At 39.7% G+C, this 26,092-nt stretch overlaps 1 protein-coding gene across 2 annotated transcripts in view; it reads left to right on the top strand.

The window, feature by feature from the left end:
- The window catches only part of LOC149246980 (arginine-specific demethylase JMJ20-like), a 259,009-nt gene that overhangs the window by 50,581 nt on the left and 182,336 nt on the right, over positions 1-26,092 (top strand). For both annotated transcript variants that reach the window (XM_089458090.1, XM_089458089.1), the window contains exon 2: positions 14,015-14,185. In XM_089458090.1, the coding sequence (XP_089314216.1) occupies positions 14,015-14,185 (171 nt within the window). The remainder of the gene's footprint in view (positions 1-14,014; positions 14,186-26,092) is intronic.

The following is a 26,092-nucleotide window of genomic DNA, read 5'->3' as shown; positions in this document are numbered from 1 at the left end:
TTCGGTCTTCATTATTATACTTGAAGTCAAAATGTAATATATTTGTCAAAAAAAAAGTAAAAATAGTTTTATTTTTTTCCCAGAGGAAAAATCGTAATTTCCATCAATATTTGAAAATTACATGTTGTAGATGTTATTTTGTTTGACTTATTAAAGCATGGGTTTCATGCTTGGGTCAAAAGTATAGGTCAAGCCTCCATTGTAGGCTTCAGGATATTTGTTAAAGACAAATTATGAAAGACTCCTCCATCCATCGAAGTCTCCTTGCCATTGGAAGGATCTCCATCACCTTAGCTTCCAAAGGGTGATCATAAATCAACCTATATAGTCACAACTGTTCAAATGCTCATGTCGGCTCAAGTATATTGGAAAACCACTATAAATACTAGCCTAAGTACTTCACATAACTCACTACATAGAACTCGAATTTCTCTTAAATGTTTTTCTGTGAACACAAACTTTTGGATAAGAATTTCAAAGCAGACATTTCGGTGATACTAATTTGGATGAGGGCAGACATTTTGATGATACAGGTTCAGATTTTAGAGAAGCCTACTTTTGGTGATTACATAGGAGTTCGGATGTTATTTCAGAGACATAATTCGGGTAATAAGTTCGGATATCACAGTATGACAACTTCAGTTTGGCGCTATTTCTGTAGAAAAGGTTCGTTGTCTTTACAAAGATAAACTCACATTGCTATTGGGTGCTATCACAGTGACATTAACTCGGAGCTCTCACATCCTCTCAAGTTCTATTACAATGATACTCTCTCAGTATCTCGGTATAATGATGCTATCACAGTAGATAAAGGAGCTTAGATTGTTTACAGAGGTAATCTCTTCAAATGACATGTGTGAAGAGGACTAATTGCTACAGGAAGCCATGGAACTGATGCATGACAAGGTTGATGGATGGAGGATGTCTTGGTCCAGTTTGTAAGGGTCTTGGTCGTCTCATCTTGAATCTATTGAAGGAAGAATTTGTGATTGGGTTTTCCCCTCGAGGGGGGTTTTTCCCTAGCAGCGTGCCTATATCTTGTGTTCTCTTCTATTTATTGCTTGACATTAATCTTGATGACAAGAAAAGATAATTAAGATAATGAATACTAATAGCGAAGATATCACAAGTTAATGTCATTAAGAGGAAAATCATTTAACTGCCATCTATATCGATTTTCCAACAAATGGAAGAGTACATTTCCATCATGAGGAATGATGTATTAGAGATTGTATTGAGGCTTGAAGGGAAGATAGTGGTCAATTCTCGATGGATCTTCAAGGTCAATCATGGAGCAAGCGATAGTATTGAGAAGTACAAAGCGAGGTTTGTTAATTTTTGAGTAGCTCGGACAGGTGTTCTAGACTCTATTGGTGTCTAAGAGGCTAAGGAACACGAGAGGATAATTTTCTCCAAGACTTAGAAATAGGTTTTTAAGGAAAATGGCTTAATTAGATTAATTAGCCAATTATTAAATATTTTCCTAAGTCTAACTTAGGAGAACCGGTTAATAAAATCAGATTAATTGAGGTAAATTGATTTTGCTTTAGAGATTTCCAGAAAAGTCACTTGATGGGGTCAAGATGATCTTAGCCATTGATTGTGCTTACATTCTGTCCGTTGGTTACTCAATGAGAGATTATAAGAGCAAATCGATGGGTTAGTTGGAGACACATCAAGGAGTTTGACTTCACCGATAGCAAGGGTGCAGTTCAAGCAAAGGGAGACACCAACAATAGGGGTTTCAACAATGATTGAAGATCAAGTTTTTGGAGAGGAAAATATTCATAGTGATTTCCAAATTCTTAGTGACAGAGGGAGATCAATTTTCTGCAGAGAGGCGAAAGTTCCTAGCAGTGGTGTGAATTGATCAAGGAGGCCGAGTTTCCAGAGGACACAACAGTGGACCCAACCTTGTATAAGCAACTCTTCGGATCTCGTTTATCTGGTCAACACAAGGCCAAGCATTTGTTTCACGGTCAGCACTCTCAGTAAGTTCATGGTGGAGCTGAAGCGAGTACATTGGACAATAGCGAGACATGAATTGAGATATCTACGAGCTACAGTCAAGTATGGATTGAGATGTGCTCAAGGTGATGGTGTCGGTTTGATGGAATATACAGATGCAGACTGAGTAGACAGTTCAGTGGATTGGAAAAGCACTTCAGGGTATTGCTTCAATATTGGATCAAGGCTTGTCTTGTGGAGCAACATGAAGCAAAATTCAGTGGCATTGACTTCTGTAGAGGTAGAATACATGGCAATAAGCATGGCCACATGTGAAGCTCTATGGCTTTGGAAGCTACTAGTGGGACTGTTTGGTCAGTGGTTGGATTCAACCAGTATCTATTGTGATAATCAAAGTTGCATTAGGCTCTCTGAGAATCCAGTCTTTCATGATAGGTCAAAGCATATCGACATCAGATACCACTTCATTAGAGATTGTGTACAATGTGGATCAGTTCGGCTATAATATGTTCCCACAAATCAACAGGTTGCAAATATTCTCATGAAGGCCTTGGGTAAGGCAAAGTTTGTTTACTTCAGGGATAAGTTGGGAGTAATGGAGAACACCTTCCTTGCTAAGAGAGAGTGTTAGTTTTTGAGTAGCTTGGACAAGTGTTTTAGTCTCTATTAGTGTCTAAGAGGCTAAGGAACACAGGAGGATAATTATCTCCAACACCCTAAAAACGTTTCTAAGGAAAATGCCTTAATTAGATTAATTAGCCAATTATTAAATATTTTCCTAAGTCTAACTTAGGAAAATTGGTTCATTAAATCTGATTAATTGAGGTAAATTGATTTTACTCTAGACTTCTGGACAAGTCACTTGATGGGGTCAAGATAATCTTAACCATCGATTATGATTAGATCATGGTTGTTTGTTACTCAATGAGAGATTATACGAGCAAATTGATGGGTTAGTTGGAAACACATCAAAGAGTTCAACTTACCTTGTTGTAGTGATAGAAAGGGTGCAATTTGAGCAAGGGAGACTCCAACAGCCAGGGTTTCAACAGTGATTGAAGATCAAGTTTTTGGAGAGGAAAATCTCCATAGTGATTTCTAGATTCTTAGTGATAGAGGGAGATCGGTTTTCTGTAGAGAGGCCGAATTTCCCAGTAGCGGTGCGAATTGATCAAGGAGGCCGAGTTGCTAGAGGAAGAATGCAATTCCCAATAGATGATCGATTTTCCCAAGGGGATTGAATTCGATAGAAAAGTCAGATTTTTAGTGGAGGCCAAGTACTTTTAATAATTTTCATATTTGTTTGCTCTTAATGCTCTACTGGTGCCTAATTAAATTGCTATTTCCATTTTATAGGATTTGGATCTATTAATGTACAATTATCTTGCATTGATATTTGGATTAGAGAACCACTCTAGATCTAGAAATGCTAGTAGGTTTTTGGTTGGATCCTTGTCTTCTTTTTCATTGTGCTATCTAATCCTTTGTGGATCTAACAAAATCTCTTGGAAGTGTGTAGAGATCTATTTTTTGAATTAGATCTTGAGCATTTGGGGAAGTTTTCAGTTGAACCAACCAACTCTCAAGGAATAGAAGTGGAAGAACTCACATTGAGTTCTTTCAAGGGCTTATCAAATGATTTATTTTAAAGGGAGTATCCTGGCCATAACTTGCACACATATAATCAAATCTTCAGATCTATTTATTTATGCGCTTTATTTGTCAGATCTAGCTAATTTAGAGCCAATTATTTGCTTGCCCATGAGCGATGGTGTCCTCATAGTCTTTGGGCTACCACTTGTATATTTTTATGTACATATTCTAACCATTTTGTATATAAATCGCATTCCTCTTGTATATATTTAGATCTCCTTTTGTTCTTGCGTAGATCTGGAGGGGGGTTGGCTTGGAGAAATTTCATAATTTTTTTTGTAGGTGAACGCTTGGGGATTAGGGAAACACATACATTTTGGAAGCTAGAGCCTAACCTTATTCATGGATCAAGCTATCGCCGTTGCCTATCTTCCTCTTGTGTTGATCTTAGACGACTAGGTTTTGAATATAAATTCGAAGGGATCTCACATTTCAAGGCTTGGGAAAATCAAGATCTATATTTGGAGGTCTTCGTTTCTCTTGGCCGTGAGCAAAGAAGAGGATCTCCTTTATCTAGTCTAAAGTTTTTCCTTCTCTTGAACGTTAAGGGTTTAAGCAAATTTTTTCTTGAAGGAGAAGCAAATTCCTTCTTGGAATTTTCATTGTAAATTTGCCATAAGGCATTGAAAATATTTTTCATTTCTCTTTTGTATCTGAAGGAGGGGTATTGGCTTTCAAAGCTCCATTTTTGTAAATTCTCCTTAAGGATCTAAAGCCCTCATTCTTGTCTAAGAGGGTTTCACCTTGTAATATTAATAAAATAAATCTTTTCTTGAGGGAACTTGGGGTTTTTCCTCTTGGTATCCCACCTCCTCATCTGGAAGGAGGACTTCTTTGATGGTTAGTGTCTGACTTGTTCATTTTGCATTTTGCTAGTTTTCTTTCTCACTTTGTATTGTTACCTAGCTCAGTTTCTTTCTTATTGTATCCTTTAATTTCTAGATCTAGTTTTTAGCTCTCATTTTGCAAGTAGTTTATTCACTTGTCATCTACTTGATCTAACTTGCTTGTGTAATTTGCACTTACATTGAAGTAGCTTTAGTTTTTTGATCTAATTCTTGATTTAAGTGTAACATGCTTCATTGAGTAAATCGAATTTTCTTCATTGGTCATTTAACACTCTAAAGACACTTTATTAATTAATTAATTTGATCATATAAGTGGAATGGTATTTGCTAATTGATATTCATAAGACCTTTCACACTTGAAGCAATTTTCTAATTGTCAAATTTACATCTCATTTGAATCAATTGTATTTAGTATCTAATTTGCATTTCAGATATTTCTGAAATTTACCTCCAAGCATAAGCTTGGTCGATAGATATTTAGGACAACCTTCATCAACTATCATTCAATCTCCCTAAATTTAATGTGTGACCTCTCAATTCTCTTATGGCCAACTCCCTTGTAGGAACAAAGGCACACCGGTTGTACTAAGGTCCTAAGGGGGTATCGTTAATGAGGCCTTAGCCTTCTCAAATAGCCTTCTTGCAACCACCTCACTCCTTACCAAGTTGAAGGAATTGAGGGGAAGTCAAACCTTAGATTAGGCATTCAATAAAACTTACCAAGAACACTTTATTTCACACACTCAATGATAACATTTTGCATTCAATTGATTATTGTACAAGTTGGGTTGTGAGCTCTTCATTTACTTGTAAGCATTTCATGTTCTTGTACTTGTTTATTTCATGTTCATGTGCTCATTGCTAATTGACCTTTAAATGTTATATTGTATTTGAGCATCTCTCCTTTAAAGTACAAGTTTTTCTTGCAAGCTCTAGTTCATTGTGTTGCTCATCTCTCAAAATTGTACATAATCTTTGCCTTGATTAACTAACACTTGTCTTGCAACTTCCCATTCTTGTATCTTGAAAATCATATTTCGTTGCAAGTATTGCGATTGACTTTTTGGAGCATTATTGCTTGCAAGTTATATTTAAAGTCACTGGTCTCCCATAATTTGTCTTGCAAGATATATCGTTGAATTAAATTGATTCTATATTGTTGATATGATATGCTCATATTTGCTGAATCAATCTCTAATTTTATTTCAAGATATATTGAATGGTGAATTCCTTACTAACTGTGTCCTATAACTTGTTATCTCTAACAAGTTAGCCTTTAGATTTCTTCTTTAGGGACCACCCCCCTTAGCTTAGCTAGGAGAGATTCTAAACAGAGAGAGTTGGGTTCATGTGATGTTAATTTTTGAGTTAACATGTTCTTTGCTTAGGTCAGTTACTTCATTAATCCATTAGCCCATTATTAATTCCATTAATCGATTAGCAATCACATTAACCATTATAATATGACAGTAACCGATGAAAGAACATCAAACATAAATGCAGATGACAAGCTAAGACAAGAGGAAGCCAAATTTGGCAGATGCCAAGGAAAAACCCTTTGATCAATTCTTCTTATTATTATATCACATGTTCAGCACAAAGAGAGAGTAAAAAAGTCAAAATTGATTTGCCAAATCAGAGTCAAAACAATCCTATCAAATTTGCAATCAACCTCAGTCAAAATCTGCCTTAACCAAAAAGTCAATGATGGTAAATGCAACAAGAAATAGTCCCTTTTGGAGATCGGTCGAAGGCAGTCAAATTCGGCCTTCGAAAGTGGTCAAAGTCAGCCCAAAACAATCACTAAATCTGCTGTCAAACTTGATCAAATTCTGCACTTGAAGTCTGCGGTCAACTTGGTGGTCAACCTTGCAGTCAGCCTCGATCAATGTGCCCAGAATATCTCGGTTTTTGTGCTAGCAGAAGCAACTCCCCAAAACCGAAATTTCGACATGAAAGCCACAATCAAAGGAGGTCAATGTGGCCCTGGTCAACGCTGGTCAAACCTGTAATTTGACCTGAAATTCGGCCCTGTAATTTGACCTGAAATTCTTCCTTCTTCTTGCCACACGTGCGAGAGAAAATAACTACCTAATAAGCTGTACGAACCAATTAGAGAAGGAGAGAGAAGATTGTGTGATGATATGATGCCAAATGAGGTTTGAGGTCTCTTATATTATACAAGTAGTTGGGGCTCAAGAGACACGTCCATTGGGCTTCATGAGCTTACATGATGATGTGGCCGACCTTGACAATTTGCACATGTGTGGCCATAAATTCAAAAACATATTTCTGCTTTTCCAAATTTGATGATCTTTAGTTGATTTTGGTCCTCTCGAAAAGTTGAATTCAATGCAATCATCATCTCCATCAAATGAGCTGTCCAAAGTGGAATTTGGCCCTAGTTTCCAATTTTAACAGGTGACAACCCCTTCTCTGAGCGTTTCACCTTTAAGGGCACACCTAGTGGGATTGAGGACTTTTTCCACATTAATCTAGGTGTGCATCTTAGGTGACAATAGGATGATTAAGGAAGAGGTGTATATTGAGCAACCTCAGGGCATTGAGGTGCATGAAAGGGAGTCTCATGTATGTAGACTGAAGAAGGCCTTATATGGACTTAAGTAGGCACCTCACGCATGGTACCTTAGGATCGATGGGTACCTATTTGGATTGGGCTTCGCCAAGAGTAAAGCCGACTCCAACTTGTACTACATACTTGTCGATGGTGAACCACTCATTTTGGTATTGTATGTGGATGATCTCTTTTTGACAATATCGAAGAAGCTCATTGGGATGTGTAAGGAGGAACTTGCTTCAGAGTTCGAAATGAAGGGCATTGAACTGATGCATTACTTCTGGGGATTAGAGATGTGGTAGCAGCTGAGGGAGATTTTCCTTGGGCAACGAAAGTATGCAATGGAGATCTTAAGGAGATTTAGGTTGGAGGATTGCAGGCTGATGTCTATACATGTGATCACCAACTTGAGGAGGCTAAGTGCTTCTGAGGGTGAGTTGGTGGATCCCACCCTGTATAGACAATTGATTGAGTCCTTGATGTATCTGGTTAACATTAGGTTGGATATTTGTTTTGCTGTGAACATACTCAGTTAGTTCATGGTGGAGTTGAGGAGGGTTCATTGGGTGGCAGTGAAGCATGTGCTCAAGTATCTTCGTGGTATAATGAAGTATGGATTAAGGTATGTTAGAGTTGGTGGAGTGGAGTTGCAGGGTTGTACAGATTCAGTCTAGGTAGGGAGTGTAGTGGACACAAAGAGTATAGTTGAATGTTGTTTTAGCTTGGGGTTATTGGTGATCTCGTGGTGGTCGAGGACATGGTATCGAGTTGGCTGAGTTGTGAGGCCATATAGCTTTGCAATATGCTCATAGGATTATTTGGTGTTGAGATGGGGCCCACTGTGATTTGCTATGATAGTTAGAGTGGCATTAAGTCTTTGAGAATCCAATTTTTCATCATAGGTCCAAGCATATAGAGATCAGACACCACTTCATTAGAGACATGGTCTAGAGAGGTGCTGTGAGATTGCAATACATTTCCACAAAGGAGTAGGTAGCAGACATTCTCACCAAGCCTCTAGTGAAGGGGAAATTTGTGTTTTACATATACAAGCTGGAGGTGGTGGGGAATCCCTTGCTAGGAGGGAGTGTTGATTTTGTAGCCTCAGAAGGTATTCTACATTGGCTTGGTGTCTCAGCATGTAAGAGATATTTGATTCCTTCGTTAGGTGCTTGCTTGGTGGAGTAAGTGATTTTATGATTTCTTTCGTAAAGTTAACTTAGGAAAAGTGAAATAATTAATTTAATTAATTGTTGTGGATTGTTAGGCCAAAGTTCTAAGGATAAATAATAAAATTATTAGACTTAGATAAAATCTCAATTGTTGATCTCAAGTGAGGGTTAGGATTCAATCCTAGCCATTGATCACTTAGGAGATTAGGGTTAGGGATTTTCACTTAATGAAATTATAAAATAAGCCTAAGGGAGAGGTGAAGATACACAATTGTTGAGGGAGCCACTTTCTCAATAGCGAGAGGCTCGATTATGTTGACAATTCAATAGGGCAGTGAGTATGTTAATTCTCTTTAACTTGATAACTGTTTGTGTTATCTTTTACCTTGTTAACTTTGTTCCTTATTATTACAGTGAGAGATACATTAAACAACTACGAAAACAATAAAAATAGTGACCCAGTATATAGGCTACAAGCCAGGGCCTAAATGTTGAAGTTTCTAAGTCTACCAAGTTAGAAACCCTCCATGCACTTTACTGATTTATTCCTATCTACTTGCTTTGTTACTTAACAAGTTATTTACAATGTAATTACTGAAAATAAACACTAGTGCATGCTCAACATATTTATAGATCATCAACTAAAGGAAACAGAAACAATCACACCAAATGACACCGTTATTTTTGGACCAATGTCCTCGGAAAAACCCAATGTGGGAAAACGGTGCAACTATCTGAGGTTTTTCTTATTAAGCAATATCAAAGTAAAATCTGGGTACCAAATCCGGCTTACCCAACAGAGAATGTCCTTGGCAGTAGTACCTCTTAGTTTGAGACAAATGTCCTAGCTGAAACCCCAGATAGACCTTCCGGCAGCTCCTCAGCTCCAATCTGCCGCTGAAACCCTAGCGTTTTCCTTTCTGGAGTGTGTCAGCCCCTCTCTGCCCAGCGTTGGCCCTGCTTCATCCTAAATGGGTCTGCGTCAGCCTCAGGAGGCCCTACGTCAGCCTTCTGGCCCTTTGCGTCAGCAACGCTGGCCTCTCTAAAGCATTGCGCAGCTCCTGATTGCCTCTGTGTGGCCCTGCGTGAGCCTTGGCTGCTATTGCGTCCCTCTCTCTAGCTCCTGCGCTGCTCTCCCGACACTATCTCTGCCTCTCTGTACTCAATGCCCTTCAGCTGCAACTCTAATCACTGATTCTATCTCACTTAGCAAACCCCGCTCTGGAGAATAGAATGACTGATCATCTGGTGTACTCTCCGAGTGACCCTCAAGTGCCTTCTTATACGTTTCTCGTTGACATATCCGACCAATATTATGTCCCTAATCAACGACTAAGATTAGATCTGGCTTGATTCATGTCTTTTAGACCATTCTAACACAGTTTCTATGTTGCAGGAAACGTGGTATAGAGGTCCGTTTCCGTAAGGAAACGGGTACGAAACGTGGAAACGCGTTTGGTACGGCCGTGAAACGTGTTTCCGACCGTACTACTACGTTTCCCAAAACGGAAACGTGGCCAGTACGGCCGGAAACGCGTTTCACAGCCGTACGACCCACGTTTCCTCATTAACTTGTGTTTTTTTAATTTGTTTATTAATTTACTTTTAGGGTATGTTAGTGACTTCTTGTTGCTTCTAGATGCGTGTCTAAAGTTATAAAAGTGAATTTTTGCCCTATTGTTGATATGCAGTTCATCAGGAAGTTTGAGGGATATGCAGTTCATGGTAATGTTAAATTCTTAAAGTAAAAGTGATATTCTCCTTTATTTTTCATTTTCATCCTTTTACTTAAATTTTTAACATTATGATGAAATGACTCAAGATGTTTGAGTGTGGTTTCGCCCTCATTGGATTTCATATGGAGAAAGTAGAATTTTAGATCTCACTCAAAATCCAGCAGACTTATTTGTTTTTCAGGATTTCAGGATTGGAGGGATTGCAATGTTTCCATTGGATTTTAGCATGTACTAGGGTATGGAACTTGTATTTAATCAAGAGAACCAAGCCCTCTATGCAAGAGAGACTCCCAATAATCAAGATCATGTAGGGTACTAGGGTATGAAACGTGTATTTAATCAAGAGCACTAAGGTCGTTCGACTATGTAGGAGGAGACTCCCAATACAACAGTGGTCATTCTAAAGAATTGGATGTGGATGCAGAAAATCCTGATTTGGATCTCTCTCTTGCAACCTTATAGTCTTTATTGTACATGCAGCCTCATGTATTAATATAAATAAAGGCTGATTTTGAGATTTGGATATATAATAAAGGTTGCTTTTGGATATTCCGATATTTTTATTTTCATTATGTGATCATTCATGATTAAATGTGATGTAAATTAAATCTTAATGTTTAAGTGTAATAAATTATAATGTATCATTTATGCTTTATGATTGCACACACACACACACACACACACACATATATATATATTCGCGTTTCCCCGTTTCCAAAATTTGGGGAGGTCGCGTTTTGTATCGCTTCCCGTTTCAGAAACTCGTACCCGTTTCCCCGTTTCGTGCAACTTAGCACAGGTTTATATTAATCCACATTAATATTTTAATTTCACTAAGTGTAGACTTAGGGACTCCATTAAAAATATTAATTATTTTAATATCTCCTAAACTGTGTAGAATTTGCCCACACCCTTTCTGGGTATTGGAGATCTCATTTGCCCCAACCTCTCCACCAAATTTCGTGGCTAGAGCACATCCGATGCTACCATAAATCAAAACTCCCTCTTAGCGAGGATTGTGCTCTAACAATACTCCTCACTGAGTATTACTCTAATCATCCGGCATCGGTCCCTGTGCCGATGCTAGGCCTACTGCCCATCATCCTCTGCATTGTTGTATCCTGTACTGCTGCACATGGTTTTGCCACTGCCACTGCTTCATCTGTACGACAGCTCCCTATGCATCCTTGCTGCTGTTGGTCCTTTCTCCCAACACTGCATCCGCACTGCAACTCCTCTCATCATGCTGCATCATGTTGGCCACTGCTGCATTGCAACTCAGGTACTGAGAAGTGAGTAACTGATCTCCCAACTCTGACCTCTCTGTTGGGCTAGAGACCCTCCTGATGCTAAAGCTCCCTCTGCCGCTGACAAGTTCTTCCTCTTTGACCCCTGCGTTGTTGCAACAACTCCTTGTATCTCGCACCGTTGCACACTTCTTTGTGCCATCCTGCACTAGTGCAACACTTGTGTGCCTCTCTCATTGCTGCAACCTACTAGCTTCGTGCTGTCCTGGGAATCCTGCACTGTAGCTCTCTCTGCTGCTTTATCCACATCTGTCTCTACCCACATCTGCCAGTTCTGCTACTCCTCTTCGGGGCTCTCGTAGCATAGTCTAATCCAAGAGGCTGGGTACCTCGAGGATCTTGCCCCTCATCGCCTGTAATCCCCCTGAATACAGCTCGATGTCTCCCCACTTCCGCTCAATTGGTGCGTGTGCACTCATGGCACAATCATCGTCTGTCTCCACTTCCTTCTCTGCCCTTGCTGGCGCTGCCTTAGTCTCGGAAGACTCTCCCTTACTCTTCTTCCTTGGACATTGGGTCGCATAATGACCCAACTCCCCACAATGGAAGCACTTGATCTTGGAGAGATCCTTCTTCTTTCGCTTTTCTTGCTTTCCCTCAGATGCTAGGGCAACGTCTTCCTCCTCTTCCTTTTTGACTTTGATCCCCTTACTGCTTCTTCTCGCCTTTGACTGTCGTGTGATCTCTTCTTGGCGAAGAGTCGCCAACATCTCATCCCAAGGTGGAAGTGTCCCTCTGCCCAAAATACTCTGGACAAATACCCCCAGTCTTCTGAGACTGCATTCAAGGCTGTCCTTACCATCAATTCCTGATTTGGTGTGGCTTCTATATCAATCAACTGATCTCGGATCTCATTTATTCCTCCGAGGAAGGTGTCAATCGGTTCTCCCTTCTTCATCTGATATGAACTCAATTGATTTTCTAGTAACATTCTTCTCCGCACAAAAGTATGCTGGTACAATTTCTTTAGGGCCTCCCACATCTCGTATGTCGTTTCCTTCTCGGCAATGTGTGTACTACATGGTCCTTGACCCCGTCAAGGATAATGCTCTTGGCCCTCGCCATTGCCTCCTCGTACTTGTCTTTATCAGTTGGGTCGACTGGGATCGCTATCGTCTTCAAGGCGAAGTGCTTGACACGATTTCTGTCAAGTACGGATAAGATTCTGGCCTTTGTTGTTGGATATCTTTAGCTTGAAGCTTGACGCGCATCACTTGGAGGAGCACTCCACTTGTGAGCCTACCTATGTAGTGCTAGGTTACTGGTAGGGGTTTAGGTCTACTTTATATTGTTGGATAGCCTTACTTCTCATATAAAGAGAGGAAGGAGAGAGTCCTTTCATTTTTTCATTCATTCACACACTTGTTTTAGATATGTGAGGCTTGTATTACAATAGTCTCTTTCTCTCTTTGTAATCTTCATTGTACTATCACTTTTTCTCTTGGAGTGCTAGAGTTTGTGGAGAAGTTCATAGGATATTGTAGGGTTAGAGTTTCACCTTAAGGACACTAAATAGCCAGGGTTTGTGATATTAAAGAAGCATTGTTCTTGTATAATTTTGTGAGAAGACTAGGGTTTTGGAAACCCTAGTGCTACTTGTTATGCTTGATTGAGGAGGAGAAGAGACATGTTGGACACTTGCGGGAGACAAGTGTTGAAGCCAAGGATGACATGCCACTAGTAATGCTAGCTTCTTGTGGATCTTTGCTGGTGGCCAGGTTTTCATGGTTTTCCATAGCTGTTGTTAGATATCTAGAGATTATACCAGCTTTGTGATAAATCTGTGTTATGTACTATGTGTGTGTGTGTGTGAAGGATCTAGGTATCCAAAATTATGTAGTTATAGATTTGATTCTCAGCTTGCATTGTCTTCTTGATTGGGTAATTTCCAGAGCTTTTTGTTCATGCTAATTTGACGTAACATATCGATGAAATTGTGAAGTGATTTAACATATAACTTTAAGGTAAGAGATCAGTTTTTCTGCTGTAATAAAGTCGTTGTCAGATCTGTTATATGCTTGGATAAATGTGCCCCAAGGGATGTACCATCTTGGCATTGAAGTACATTTGTTGGCATATTTTCTCGAGTTGTCTAGTGAATTGGATTGAAGGGAAGTAAAGTATCTGCTGTTTTTTGCTGCTGTAATTAAATACTTTATATTAGACCCAAAGCTGAAAATTCACAAGGATTAAATCCTTAGAGGCCCGTTACCATTGCCTTGATTGGGTCTCCTCTAGGTAAGTCCATTGTTGGTTTGATGAGTTTATGCCCCTTTTACAGTCCGTGGGCATCTCGATGGACAAACTTCCCCAATTTAGATGCTCATTGGATACTATTGGCAATCTCTTGTTGGGTAAGTAGGAGTTGAACATGATCATTAGGGAGGATGTTTATAGATGGGACATTTAGGTCACTTGGGTAGATCCATACCATGACCACATCTTGGGTACGCCCATGAAATTTGCCTGGAATGTCTTGGGAATGGCCAACAAATCCCTGAGTCTCTAATGAAGTCCCCTGCAATTTGGGGATGTTTCCCAAGGGTCCAGAAGTCCTCAGAATGTGGGGACACTGGGTACAAAGGTCTTTTGGGGGGCAACGGGCCCTCTTGCAACACAGGTATATACCCACTGCCAAACTTATCCAACTTTCATACTCACGTTTTGTAGATTTTGTTTATATCTGCAATTTTGTGATTACTTGCCATTTTGAAGGACAGCACCGCCTCAATAAGAGTTTTATACTGTACAGGTTGCAGATTGTGACAGAAAAGAATTCACGGACCAGAAGAGACTGGAGATGACTGTTGCTGAATACATCAAATACTGGCACAATCTCAATTCCAGATTTTATGACACGGACTGTGATGGGAACAGGAATTACTCATCATTGCTTTATTTGAAGGACTGGCATTTTGTAAAGGTTGTGGTGAACATTATAAATAATTTGGGAAGTACTGAATGTTTATTTTATGTAATGTTGTTAAGAAATATATAGAATCGTTACATGAACTTTGATTGGAAAAATGCATATGGTCAAATAAAACATGAAAATCATTAAATATAGGAACGAGATCTCTACATGAACACCATTTAATGTGATAGTTCTCTAAATAGTGAATTGTAACTATAAACCTGTGCAAAACAAGTTTGTAGCCTGTAATGTAGAAGCAACAATATTACATCATTTAATGAAAATATCTGAATCTATATGAATAAGACGAGATTCAAAATGTGCTTTTATGAACATGGACAACTTTTAGAATGGTCGAGACCCTTACAGGCTGCCAACAGTACTTCTGGAAGTTACATTTTCTAGGTAAGTCTGGATACCATTCCCAGCTAAATTTTCTTCCTGGCTCACCCTTCTTATCATGGCTGAAGACATATGGGGGAAACCTACTAGTATCATTTTCTTCATACTTATAATTACTAATTTTAGTGTGCATTTATTTGATGCTGTGATAAGTGTAGGCCAACAACATGAAGATACAATGTCAGACTCAGACAATAAGTGCAAAGTTCAAACCTAAGTTAATTGGTTGAATACAATTCCCAAAGTACTGTATCTGTATCTATCACGAGAATTTGTATATAGCCTGCGGGAATGTGTTTTAGTGGCCAGCAGCTAGGTTATTGGGCTTGTGTTTGTACTATGTAGAAATGTGTAACTAGGTTTGGTCTTCATAAATATGAAATGTATTTTTGATTCTTGTATATTGTAAAAAGAAAGAAAATTTATTATTATTATTTTTGTAGCATGGGTTTCATGCTCAATGTCTTTTTATTTAGAGGTCAAGCACCCATTGAGTGCTTCTAGGGTTTGTCCTAGTGTCAAGAAGTCAATAGAGTCATTGTCATATGAAGAAGACCCCATCGGGCACATTGTAACTTGTAAAAAGAATTATTTTTGTATTTAAAAGTGTCAAAATACCCTCCAAGACCAAGTCAGCCTGGCAGCTAAGAAGTCAGCCTCATTAGGGCATGTCGTCCTCCTTGGAAGCCTATATATAGGAGGGAACTTGACCTCCTATGGACATTCACTCACTTCTTATCATCTAAGCGAAGGAGAAGCAAAAGAAAGTCTAGCGAAGAAGGATATAAGGACAAAGGAAGAATTATTTGGGTTATTTCTCTCTCTCTCACATGTGCAAAAGGAAAGCTAGGGTTTTGCAGCTGCAAGGTTGAACTTGAGGAAATTGTAGAAAGAAGGTTGAAGGAAGGACTATTAGGTCACCTACAAGCCCTAGAAGGAGGAGGAACCCAAGCGAAGGTCAAAGAAAGCCTTGGAAGCCCTGAAATTGCTCACACGTGTGGAAGCAATAATTGTTGTAGGGGCCAAAAATTTCAGACCTGTAGTGGAGACCGGAATTTTGTAGCCGTGGGTTGAAATAATGCAGCTGGAAGAGATTTGATTGGGTTTGACTTGGACAGAGGAAGCACATCATCAAGAAGGCCTGACTTGGTCTTGGAAGGGTATTGGTCTTGGTCTAGACTCTAGAGGTCTTGGAATTTGTCATTTGAATAATATATGAAGAGATTTGTGGGTTTTCCCCTCAAGTGGAGAGATTTTGGCCTGGTTTGTAGCCTACATTTTCTGTTCTTGTGTATTGTTGATCTTCTTGTTTTGGTAGCTGTTTGATGATAAGAACAACTTAATAATAAGAGAGGAAGCTAATAATCAAGAAAAATAAAAATACATCACAAACAATTATCAAGTTTAAGAGAAATCGTCCTAGTTGAAGCCCTTTAGATTTCTCAACATGGTATTAGAGGTAAGGTTGGCTATTGTCATGATGAAGATCACTACGTCTTTGAAGATCACTTATAAGTTACAGGGATGTTTAAAGATGAAAATATTTGGGTAATCAACAGTGAAACATCAAGACATATGACAGGAGCTAAAATAACTAAATAACTTATCAAGAGGAAAATATTCCTACTCGGTTGAAGTTGGTGACAATAATTGCTATCCTGTAAGAGGAATTGGATCAACCTCGCTGGAGCTGGAGAATGGAGGAAACATTCATCTCAACAACATTCTATTTGTACCAGGTTTGCAAAAGAATTTACTTTCTATTTCATGTCTAGAAGATAAGAGAGATAGAGTCGCTTTCATAAATGGAAAGGTTGTGGTATGATATAAAGACTCTAACATCAACAATGCAAAATTCATTGGGCTTCGTGAAGGAAGACTCTACAGGTTGCTAACACTTCTCTCTCAAGTATTGGTCCACATTGAAGTAAGCCCATGTGAACTTTGGCATCGAAGGTTTGGACACCTTCACTACAAAATCTTATCCACTCTAAATTCAATGGTGAATGGCATCCCGAAACTTAAGGAGGATCATGAAGGAGTATGCAAGGGATGTGCATCAGGTAAAAATGTTAAGAAACCATTTGGAAGCAATGTTTCAAGATCAAAAGAAATCCTGATCTCACTCACTTTGATGTATGTGGTCCTATGTCTGCAAAGTCTCTTGGAGGTCATCTATATTATGTAACATTCATTAATGACCACTCAAGGAAAACTTGGATGTATTTGCTAAAGTCCAAGGGTGAAGTATTCGAAAAATTTCAAGAATTCAAAGCTGAAGTAGAGAATCTTACAGAAAGTAGGATAAAGATACTAAGATCCGACAATGGAGGAGAATACATATGAAAGGAACTTATAGATTTCTATAAGGAGGTTGGAATTAAGAGGGAGATGATAGTCCCATATAATCCATAGCAAAATGGAGTTGCTGAATGAAAGAATCGCTCGATTAAGGAAAGTGTTAGATGTGAAAATTTCTAATGCGAAATTCTACTGCAGTGATTGATTTATTTCTCCTACTTATTTTCCATAATAAGTTATTTACAAAACCCTTCAGTAAACATTAAAATAAATTCTACTGCAGCTATCACATAATAGCATAGAGAAAATAACAGTGATATACAAGCACAAGAATCAATCACATCAACACGGTTATTTTTGGACAATTGTCTCCAGAAAAACCCAATGCGGGAAAACCGGTGCAATAGAGGAGGGTTTATTTATTAATCTTCAGCACCAATCTCTTTGCAAAGAAATATTCTACATAATAATGAGATGCTTTTGAGAGAAACACCTAAGACAATTTTTCTCCTCCTCTTGGAGAAGTTCTGACACCCTGGAGACCCTCTACCCTCCTCTGCGTCACCCTGCGTGAGGACTGCGTCTCCAGTGGTGATGTCTCACTGATCTTCCCTATGCGCTGTCTCGCATATTCTCTGCATCACCTCTTCCTCAATCTCTGACTGATGCTGATAGCCTCCTCTTCCTTCACTGTGCTACTCTCCCTCTGAAATCGAACTTCTTCTCCTTGAGAATCGGATTTCCTTGGGTTACTGAGTATTTGCCCGGTGTATCTCCAAATGACTCTCAAGTCTTCTCTTATACTTTTCTTGTTGATGAATCAGCGATCAAGATTAAGTCCTTAATCAACGGCTAAGATTAAAACAGACTTGATCCTCGTCTCGTAGAAGCTTCTCACCCATATCTTTATTAATATTTTTATTTTCTTGAGTTTAGACTTAGAAACACCATTAAAAATATTAATTATTTTAATAACTCATCATTCGGGTGGAATTTCTCCAAATGATCTCGGGTCTTAGAGATCTCATGAATTTTAGCCCCTCCACAAAATTTCGAAGCTAGATCACATCCGATGCTACCCAAAATCAACACTCCGTCTTAGCGAGGAATGTGTTCTAGCAATGCCTCCCAATAGAAGCATCACACTGATCCACGCCATCTCTTCTCTGCGTTGCTGATGCTCAGCTTGCTGCCCCTCATCTACTGCGCTGCTGCACCCTATACTGTTGCTCATGACACTGGAACTGTCACTGCTACATCTGTACTGCAACTCCCTTTTTGAATATGCTGCCTCATGCTGCGCATAGCACTGCCACTGCTAACTGCTGCATTGAAACTCCGTATACTATTCGCTTCTGCTATTGAAACGGATTCTTAACCATCCCCATCTTCTCCCTTGAAATAAACAAACTTTGTTCTTCCTAGAGCCTTGGTGAGAATGGCTGCCACCTGTTCTCCTGTCGGGGTGTACCTCAACTGTACGACCCTCTCGTTGGACACAGTGTTTGATAAAGTGACACGTGATGTCAATGTGCTTCGACCGGATCATGAAAAATTGGATTCTCAGAGAGCTTGATGCAACTCTGATTATCACACAAAATATTGGTCGCTTCTATCCTTCTCCTAAATAGATTCACAAGCAATTTCCTAAGCCATATGGCTTCACATGAAGCTGTGCTAGCTGCCATATATTCAACTTCAGCTGAGCTTAGAGCTACAGATTTCTGTTTCCTACTACACCATGAGGTCATTCCCGATCCAATGTTGAAACAACACCCAATGGTACTTTTTCGATCTACTGAACTTCCAGCCCAATCTGCGTCGTGAACCCACTCAGCTTGATGTCATTGCCTTGGGTGTACAATAGTCCATGCTCGACTGTTCTTCGTATATATCTGAGAACATGCTTGGCTGCTGCCCAATGCACCCTCTTTGGTTCCACCATGCAGTGACTGAGGGTGTTGACAGCGTAACAAATGTCTAACTTGGTATTGACTAGATACATCAGGGACCCTATGAGATGCTTGTACATGGTGGGATTGACTTCTTTATCTTCGGATGCATCAATCTTCTTCCAGTTGGTAATCATTGGAGTAGCCATAGGTCTACAGTCCTGCATTCTGAACGTTTTCAAAATCTCTGTAGCGTATCTCCCTTGTCCAAGGAAAATCCCACCCTTCTGTTGCCAAACTTCCAACCCCAGGAAATAATGCATTCGTCCCAAATCCTTTATGTCGAATTCTGTAGCTAAGTTTTGCTTGCAATCTTTGATGAGCCTGTCAGAAAAAGATCATCCACATATAGCACCAGGATTAGAGGTTCATTCTCTACAACCAAATAGTAGAGGTTAAGATCCACGTCACTCTTGACAAATCCCATCTTCTGCAAGCAACCATCAATTCGACCATACCATGCTCTAGGTGCCTGTTTAAGCCCATACAAGAATTTCTTCAACTTGCATATATGAGATTTCTTCTCGTGTGTCTCAAAGCGCTCTGGTTGTTCAATGTATACTTCTTCTTCTATCACCCCGTTCAAGAACGCCGTCTTGACATCTATTTGGTGAATTTCTCACGCCACCTGTGTTGTAAGGCATATCACAGATTTAATAGAAGTATACCTGGCTACTGGGGCAAAGGTTTCTTCGTAGTCTATACCTTCCTTTTGAGCATACCCCTTAGTCACAAACCCGACTTTTTATTTTTCCACACTGCCATCTGCAACGTATTTGACTTTGTAGATCCGTCTCGAACCTACAACTAACTTGCCTTGAGGCTTAGGTACTGTTAGTGTCAGTCTTTCCAGCCTTCCTCCAGTGATCAAACGTGCTCTTACAAAGTGATTTTGAAGTGTCAAGGTCAAATTTTGTCATTTCAGTGAGTCTTCAAGCAAAATTTGGTCATTAGGCATTAGGTCTAGGGTTTGCTCTCATTGTTTTCAAAGTTGTCCAAATGCCAATCTATGTCACTATTCAGCTGAGTCTATCATCATTCATAGGGTTTTCATTATCATCTCAGTGTCTAATGAGTCATTTTACACCTTGTCCATGCTTCAGTTGCGCCTAGGTAAGGTCATTTTCCTCTCCTAGGGTTTTGAAGCCAATTTCTCTTGGACGGTCAAATCATCGGCAAAACTTGTATCCTGATGTTCATACACCTTCCCTTATCCTTAAAGTACCTTATTAAATGCTTCCCATCCCTTAGATCCGCCAAATTCCTCATTTTCGCACAAACCCTAGTTTCTTGCTACAACTTGGCAATTTTCTAGGTTGGGCCTGTGTTTTGCCCTTTTGGACCCCTTCCCCTCGCTCGATCTCTGAGATTCCACTTTCCCCTGCTTTCCTAACATCCCTCCCTACTTCGAGAAATTTCCCCAAGAATTTAGAAGCCTCTTATCCCCTTCATTTCGCTTCATTTCGACAGAATTCCTTGTTTCACACATCGGGATAAGTTTCACTCAAAAGATGTTTCAGAGCAATCAGAGATGAATTTTGGAAAACTGAGAGAGGTTTTTGTCCACAACATGCTAAAGAAGAAAAACCTCCTTCACTTTTTACACAGGTATCATGGTTTTAGAGAAATGTCAAAAATACAATCGCCAAATCCAAGGAGGTTGAGCAAAGCACTAAAACGGAGAAAAAGGCCCGATCCACTCCAAATTTTGGCCGAAGCCTCTTTGAAGGAGCATGGTACTTGATGAGACACCTCCAACTAAAATTTCAAAAAATTTGGAGAAGTTTTTGTCAATTTTGAATTTTTTGGTCAAAAAACAGGTTTTTGCCCTCAACGCGTAGCGCGCCGCACGCTACCCTGAAGATGGGCAAGTCCATTTCTCAAAAACTCAACATTTTTGGATTTGTCATGCAAAAATACACTTGCTCAGCAATTGCCAAGAGATTCCATCAAGTTTTGAGCCTCCAGAAGGTCAAAAAACAAGCAAAAAAAATGACTTTCTGTCACTTTTTTGACACGCAGAAAGCAGTCTTGGGAGGTTGCAATTTTGGAGGGGCAAATGGTCACCAAATTCAGAAATTCCACTTGGGTTGGAAAGTAGACATCCAGACCTTTCCAACAAGCCCACTTTTGCCTCATTTGGACTCCGGGAAGTGCCTCAAAAGCAGGCCCAAAGGCGTGCTACGCGTTGAGAATCAGGGCGCTACGCATCAGGCTATTTTTCCAGAAATGTACCTACAGCTCAGGAAAACGCAGTTTTGACTAGGTTTGACTTTTTGGAGTGGGTTTTGATCCTCCTTGATGTAAATGATGTAATTTTATGATACTTTGACACTTATTTATCTCTTCTAGAAGATTCATTCATGAAATAGGCAAAAATTTAGTGAATGAATTGGTTTCCTAGCTTATAGAGGCAAGTTGTTTTGACTGCCTAGATTTTAGTGCTCAGTTTGGAATTGGTTGAAACAGCTCCTAGGATAGTGAGCTCGACCCCTAAAGGCAAGGAAAGATGTTAGATTGCCTATATTATGTACTTTATTGGTCATTTTCATGGTTGGATTCTTGAGGGATAAGCTTCTATTGTATTACACTTTGTATCTCTGCAATTTTGGCAAAGGAAAGACCAGGGTTTTACAACACTATTTGGGATTCCTGTGGTTATTTGTGTTGATGATGTGCTTCTCTCATGTACTTGTAAGATTTGTTATGTGTATAAATTTCCGATTTCTCTTTTCTGCTCATCAAGTAAATGAAGTGTTAAGGTAGAATTCATAATTTATATGCTCTGCCTTTAAATTTGCTTAATATCTATGTTTTCCTCTGTCTAAAGAGAACTCTCGATGGTTCTTGCTCTCTTTAGCTCCTCACCGGTCATTCCTATCCATTCACTTAAATCAAAGGCATCAAGACAATCTCCTACCTTGCCCCAAAAAGACCTCTGCAAAAACTGTGTCTCATCCCCGCACCCAAAATTGCTCTCCCCCTGTTTTCCACCAAAACCCTAAAAATCTGAAATCAAACCTTCTCAATCAGTTTACTAGCCTAAAATCAATGTTCTTTATTGGTCATCTCCGCCCTTTGAAGACTTTTTGCCGAGATAGACCTGGAGAGAGCCCTCTCCTGCCCCGTAGGGCTAGCTACGAGGCTAAGTGGTTTGATGTTGCCTTGGATTTTGTCTTTTTTAGCCTGAGGCAGATTCAAGCGCTAACAGGTACCACTTCCCAGACATCATTGACCATTATGGAACTGTAGTCCTCCACCATAACATCTACCCATACTTGATGGTGAACGACCTCTTGAAAACTAGAGGGTTGTCCAACCTGAGCCACCAAGGCTTGGTATCTGTATGGCTATCTACGCTCCCTTTTCTCGTTCCTAGGCGCACTATTGAAATCCTCTGCATCTCGTAGTGTTTGTCGAAGTTCCCAACTCCGTCTTCCACTGGTAGTGGGTATATCTATCTGCTCCTCCTCTTCTTGAGAGTCCACCTGTTATGATACCTCTAGAGTTTTGCCTTTAGGAGAAATATTGGTGCTAGTTTCTGGTCGAAGTGGCTGGACCAATGGATCATCCTTTGACTGCTCTTCGGAAGGCATTTCTTGGGATTTCTTGAAAGCTCTGTCCTCCATGAACTTTACATCCCGTCGAATTACGATTTTCCTACTCCCCGGAATATAGACTCTATATGCCTTAACATTCTCGCTATATCCCACAAGATATCCTTTCTCCGCTCGTAGTATTTGTCGAAGTTCCCAACTCCGTCTTCCACTGGTAGTGGGTATATCTATCTGCTCCTCCTCTTCTTGAGAGTCCACCTGTTATGATACCTCTAGAGTTTTGCCTTTAGGAGAAATATTGGTGCTAGTTTCTAGTCGAAGTGGCTGGACCAATGGATCATCCTTTCACTGCTCTTCGGAAGGCATTTCTTGGGATTTCCTGAAAGCTTTGTCCTCCATGAACTTTACATCCCGTCGAATTACGATTTTCCTACTCCCCGGAATATAGACTCTATATGCCTTAACATTCTCGCTATATCCCACAAGATATCCTTTCTCTGCAGTCTGATCCAATTTTTTCCTCTTTTCTTCGGGTATATGGCAGTATGCCAAACTCCCAAATATCCTGAAATGACTCACCTCAGGCTTCTTACCAGTGAAGACACTCCGGAGTAATCTTACCTAATGCCCTATGAGGAGTCATGTTCTAGACATAGACAACTGTGTTGCATGCTTCTACCCATAAAAACTTAGGCATATCCTGATCATAGAACATCGCCCTGGCTGCTTCAACAATAGTCCTGTACTCCATTCTGCTCTGGATTATAGGTAGTTGTCCATTGTCTTTTGATGCCTTCCCTTGCGCAAAAATAAGTGAATTCCTTGTCGATGTATTCTCCACCATTGTCTGAGCGCAATATCTTTATCCTCTTTTCTGTCAGATTCTCAACTAGAGCCTTGAACTCTTTGAATTGACCAAAAACCTCATCCTTGGTTTTTAGAAAGTAGATCCAAGTCTTTTTGGAATAGTCATCAATGACGGTGACGAAGTATTCGACACCACTAAGAGCTTTTGTGGACATGGGTCCATAGATACATGAGTATCAATCCTAGACCACTCTTAGCCCTATTGTTACCCCTAGAATCCACTGCTTTGGCGTACTTGCCTAGTGCGCACCCTTTGCATACATCGTCTCATTTGGTACTTAACTTTGGAACTCCTGTGACAGTTCTTCCGAGAATTCTTAGAGCCCCATGGTGCAAGTGTCCCATCCTCCTGTGCCATAGTTCATTCAAATCTTTTTCCCCACTGCTACCTATCAGTGCCATTGGAGATTCTAGCTGTAACTTATACAACCTATTACTTCTAACTCCAATTTGATCCTTCTTTTTCCAACTCGGGTGTTTGCCATATACCTTCTTCCCAATGAAGAAAACATCATAGCCCTTGTTTTGTAGTTGAGATACAGAGAGTAAGTTCATCCCCAATCCTGGCACATGCAACACATTGGTTGCTTGAAGCCGATCCCCTGCTTCTGTTTGAAAGACTATAGTACCTCTTCTTACGAGGGTACATTTTGACTTATTTCCCATGGTGATTTGGAAGTTCATCTTTTCTTCTTGATAATTCGAAAAACATTCTCGTATTCCTGTCATGTGCACAGAAGCTTGACTATCAATATACCAAACCTCAGAGGAGACAAAACTTGCTAAGCAAGCAACTTCTTCTTCGAGTCTGGAAGCTAACATAGAATAATCGTGATCCATGTTCTTCGTGCTTTCTCCTTTCCCTAGAGAACTGTGTGAGTCCTTTTGAGTTGCTGCCCCGACATTATGCTCCTGACTCATAGCAGATTCTCTAATCCTGTTGCCTGATCTCTGCTTTGATAACCATGTGAAAATTTCTAATGCGAAATTCTACTGCAGTCACTGATTTATCTCTCCTACTTATTTTCCACAATAAGTTATTTACAAAACCCTTCACTAAACATTAAAATAAATTCTACTGTAGTTATCACATAATAGCATAGAGAAAATAACAGTGATATACAAGCACAAGAATCAATCACATCAACATAGTTATTTTTGGACAATTGTCCTCGGAAAAACCCAATGCGGGAAAACCGGTGCAGCAGATGAGGGTTTATTTATTAATCTTCAACAACAATCTCTTTACAAAGAAAGATTCTACAAAATACTAAGATACTTCTGAGAGAAACAACTGAGACAATTTTTCTCCTCCTCCTGTTGAAGTTTTGACACCCTGGAGACCCTCTACCCTTCTCTGTGTCACTTCTGCGTCAACTTGCGTGAGGACTGCGTCTCCAGCTACGCTGTCTCACTGATCCTCCCTTTGTGCTGTCTCTCAAATGCCTTGCGTCACCTCTTCCTCAGTCTCTGATTGATGCTGATACCCTCCTCTTCCTTCACCTTGCTACTCTCCCTCTGAAATCAAACTTCTTCTCCTTGAGAATCGATTTCCCTTGGGTTACTGAGTATTTGCCTAGTGTATCTCCAAATGACTCTCAAGTCTTCTCTTATACTTTTCCTATTGATGAATCAACAACCGAGATTAAGTCCCTAATCAATGGCTAAGATTAAAACAAACTTGATCCGCGTCTCTTAGAAGCTTCTCACCCATTACTTTATTAATACCCATTAATATTTTTATTTTCCTAAGTTTAGACTTAGGAACCCCATTAAAAATGTTAATTATTTTAATAACTCATCATTTGGGTGGAATTTCTCCAAACGATTTCTGGGTCTTGGAGATCTCATGAATTTTAGCCCCTCCACAAAATTTCGGAGCTAGATCATGCCTGATGCTACCCAAAATCAACACTAGATCCATGTTACATGATCAAGATGTGCCTAAATTTCTATGGGGTGAAGCAACAAAAATTGCTATCTACATTCAAAATCAAAGTCCTCATAGATCACTAAAGAACATGATTCTTGAAGAAGCATTCATTGGGAAGAAACCAAGTGTCTACCATCTCCAAATATTTGGTTGTCCTATCTATATTCACATTTGGAAAGATAAGAGAAAGAAGTTGGATCCTACAAGCATGAAGGGAATATTTGTTGGCTATAGTAACACTTCAAAGGCATATAGGATCTACATAAAGGAAGGGCACTGAATAGAAGTAAGCCGAGATGCGATCTTTGATGAAAGTATTACATTCAAGAAATCGAAGGACCTCCTGATTAACTCTGATGATGAAGAACTTCCAATATTTGAAGAATGCCCTAGGGAGGAAGAAGATTCAAATCATGAAGAAGAAGGTCCTAGTGAACCTGTGTAACAAGTCATCATCCTTGAAAGAAGAAAGAGACCTAATTGGTTGAAGTCTACTCTTCTAGATGCGAAAGGATAGGGAGCAATGAAAGATACATTGAGGGAAAGTAAGAAGCCCAAAAGTTATTTAGGGTATGTTGCCTATATGACAAAGATAATCCAAGTAGAACCATCCACCTTTGAAGATGCTGTCAAACATCAAGAATGGAAATATGCTATGAATAAAGAATATCAATTAATAATGAAGAATAGAGTTTGGGAAATCGTTCATAAGCCTGAAGACAAATTTGTGGTAACTTCCAAATGGCTCTACAAGATTAAACATGCAATAGATGGAAGTATTGATAAATATAAGGCAAGATTTGTGGCTAGGCGTTTCTCCCAACAAGAAGGCATCGATGATGAAGAGACATTTGCACCTACAACTAGGTATACACCTATATGATCGTTGGTCTCTTTAGCAACA

The sequence above is a fragment of the Pinus tabuliformis genome, chromosome 7 (genome assembly GCF_031772625.1).
Source record: "Pinus tabuliformis cultivar Carrire ecotype Pingquan chromosome 7, CPIR1, whole genome shotgun sequence".
NCBI classification, from domain to species: domain Eukaryota; kingdom Viridiplantae; phylum Streptophyta; class Pinopsida; order Pinales; family Pinaceae; genus Pinus; species Pinus tabuliformis.
This window is presented reverse-complemented; position numbering and strand designations above follow the sequence as displayed.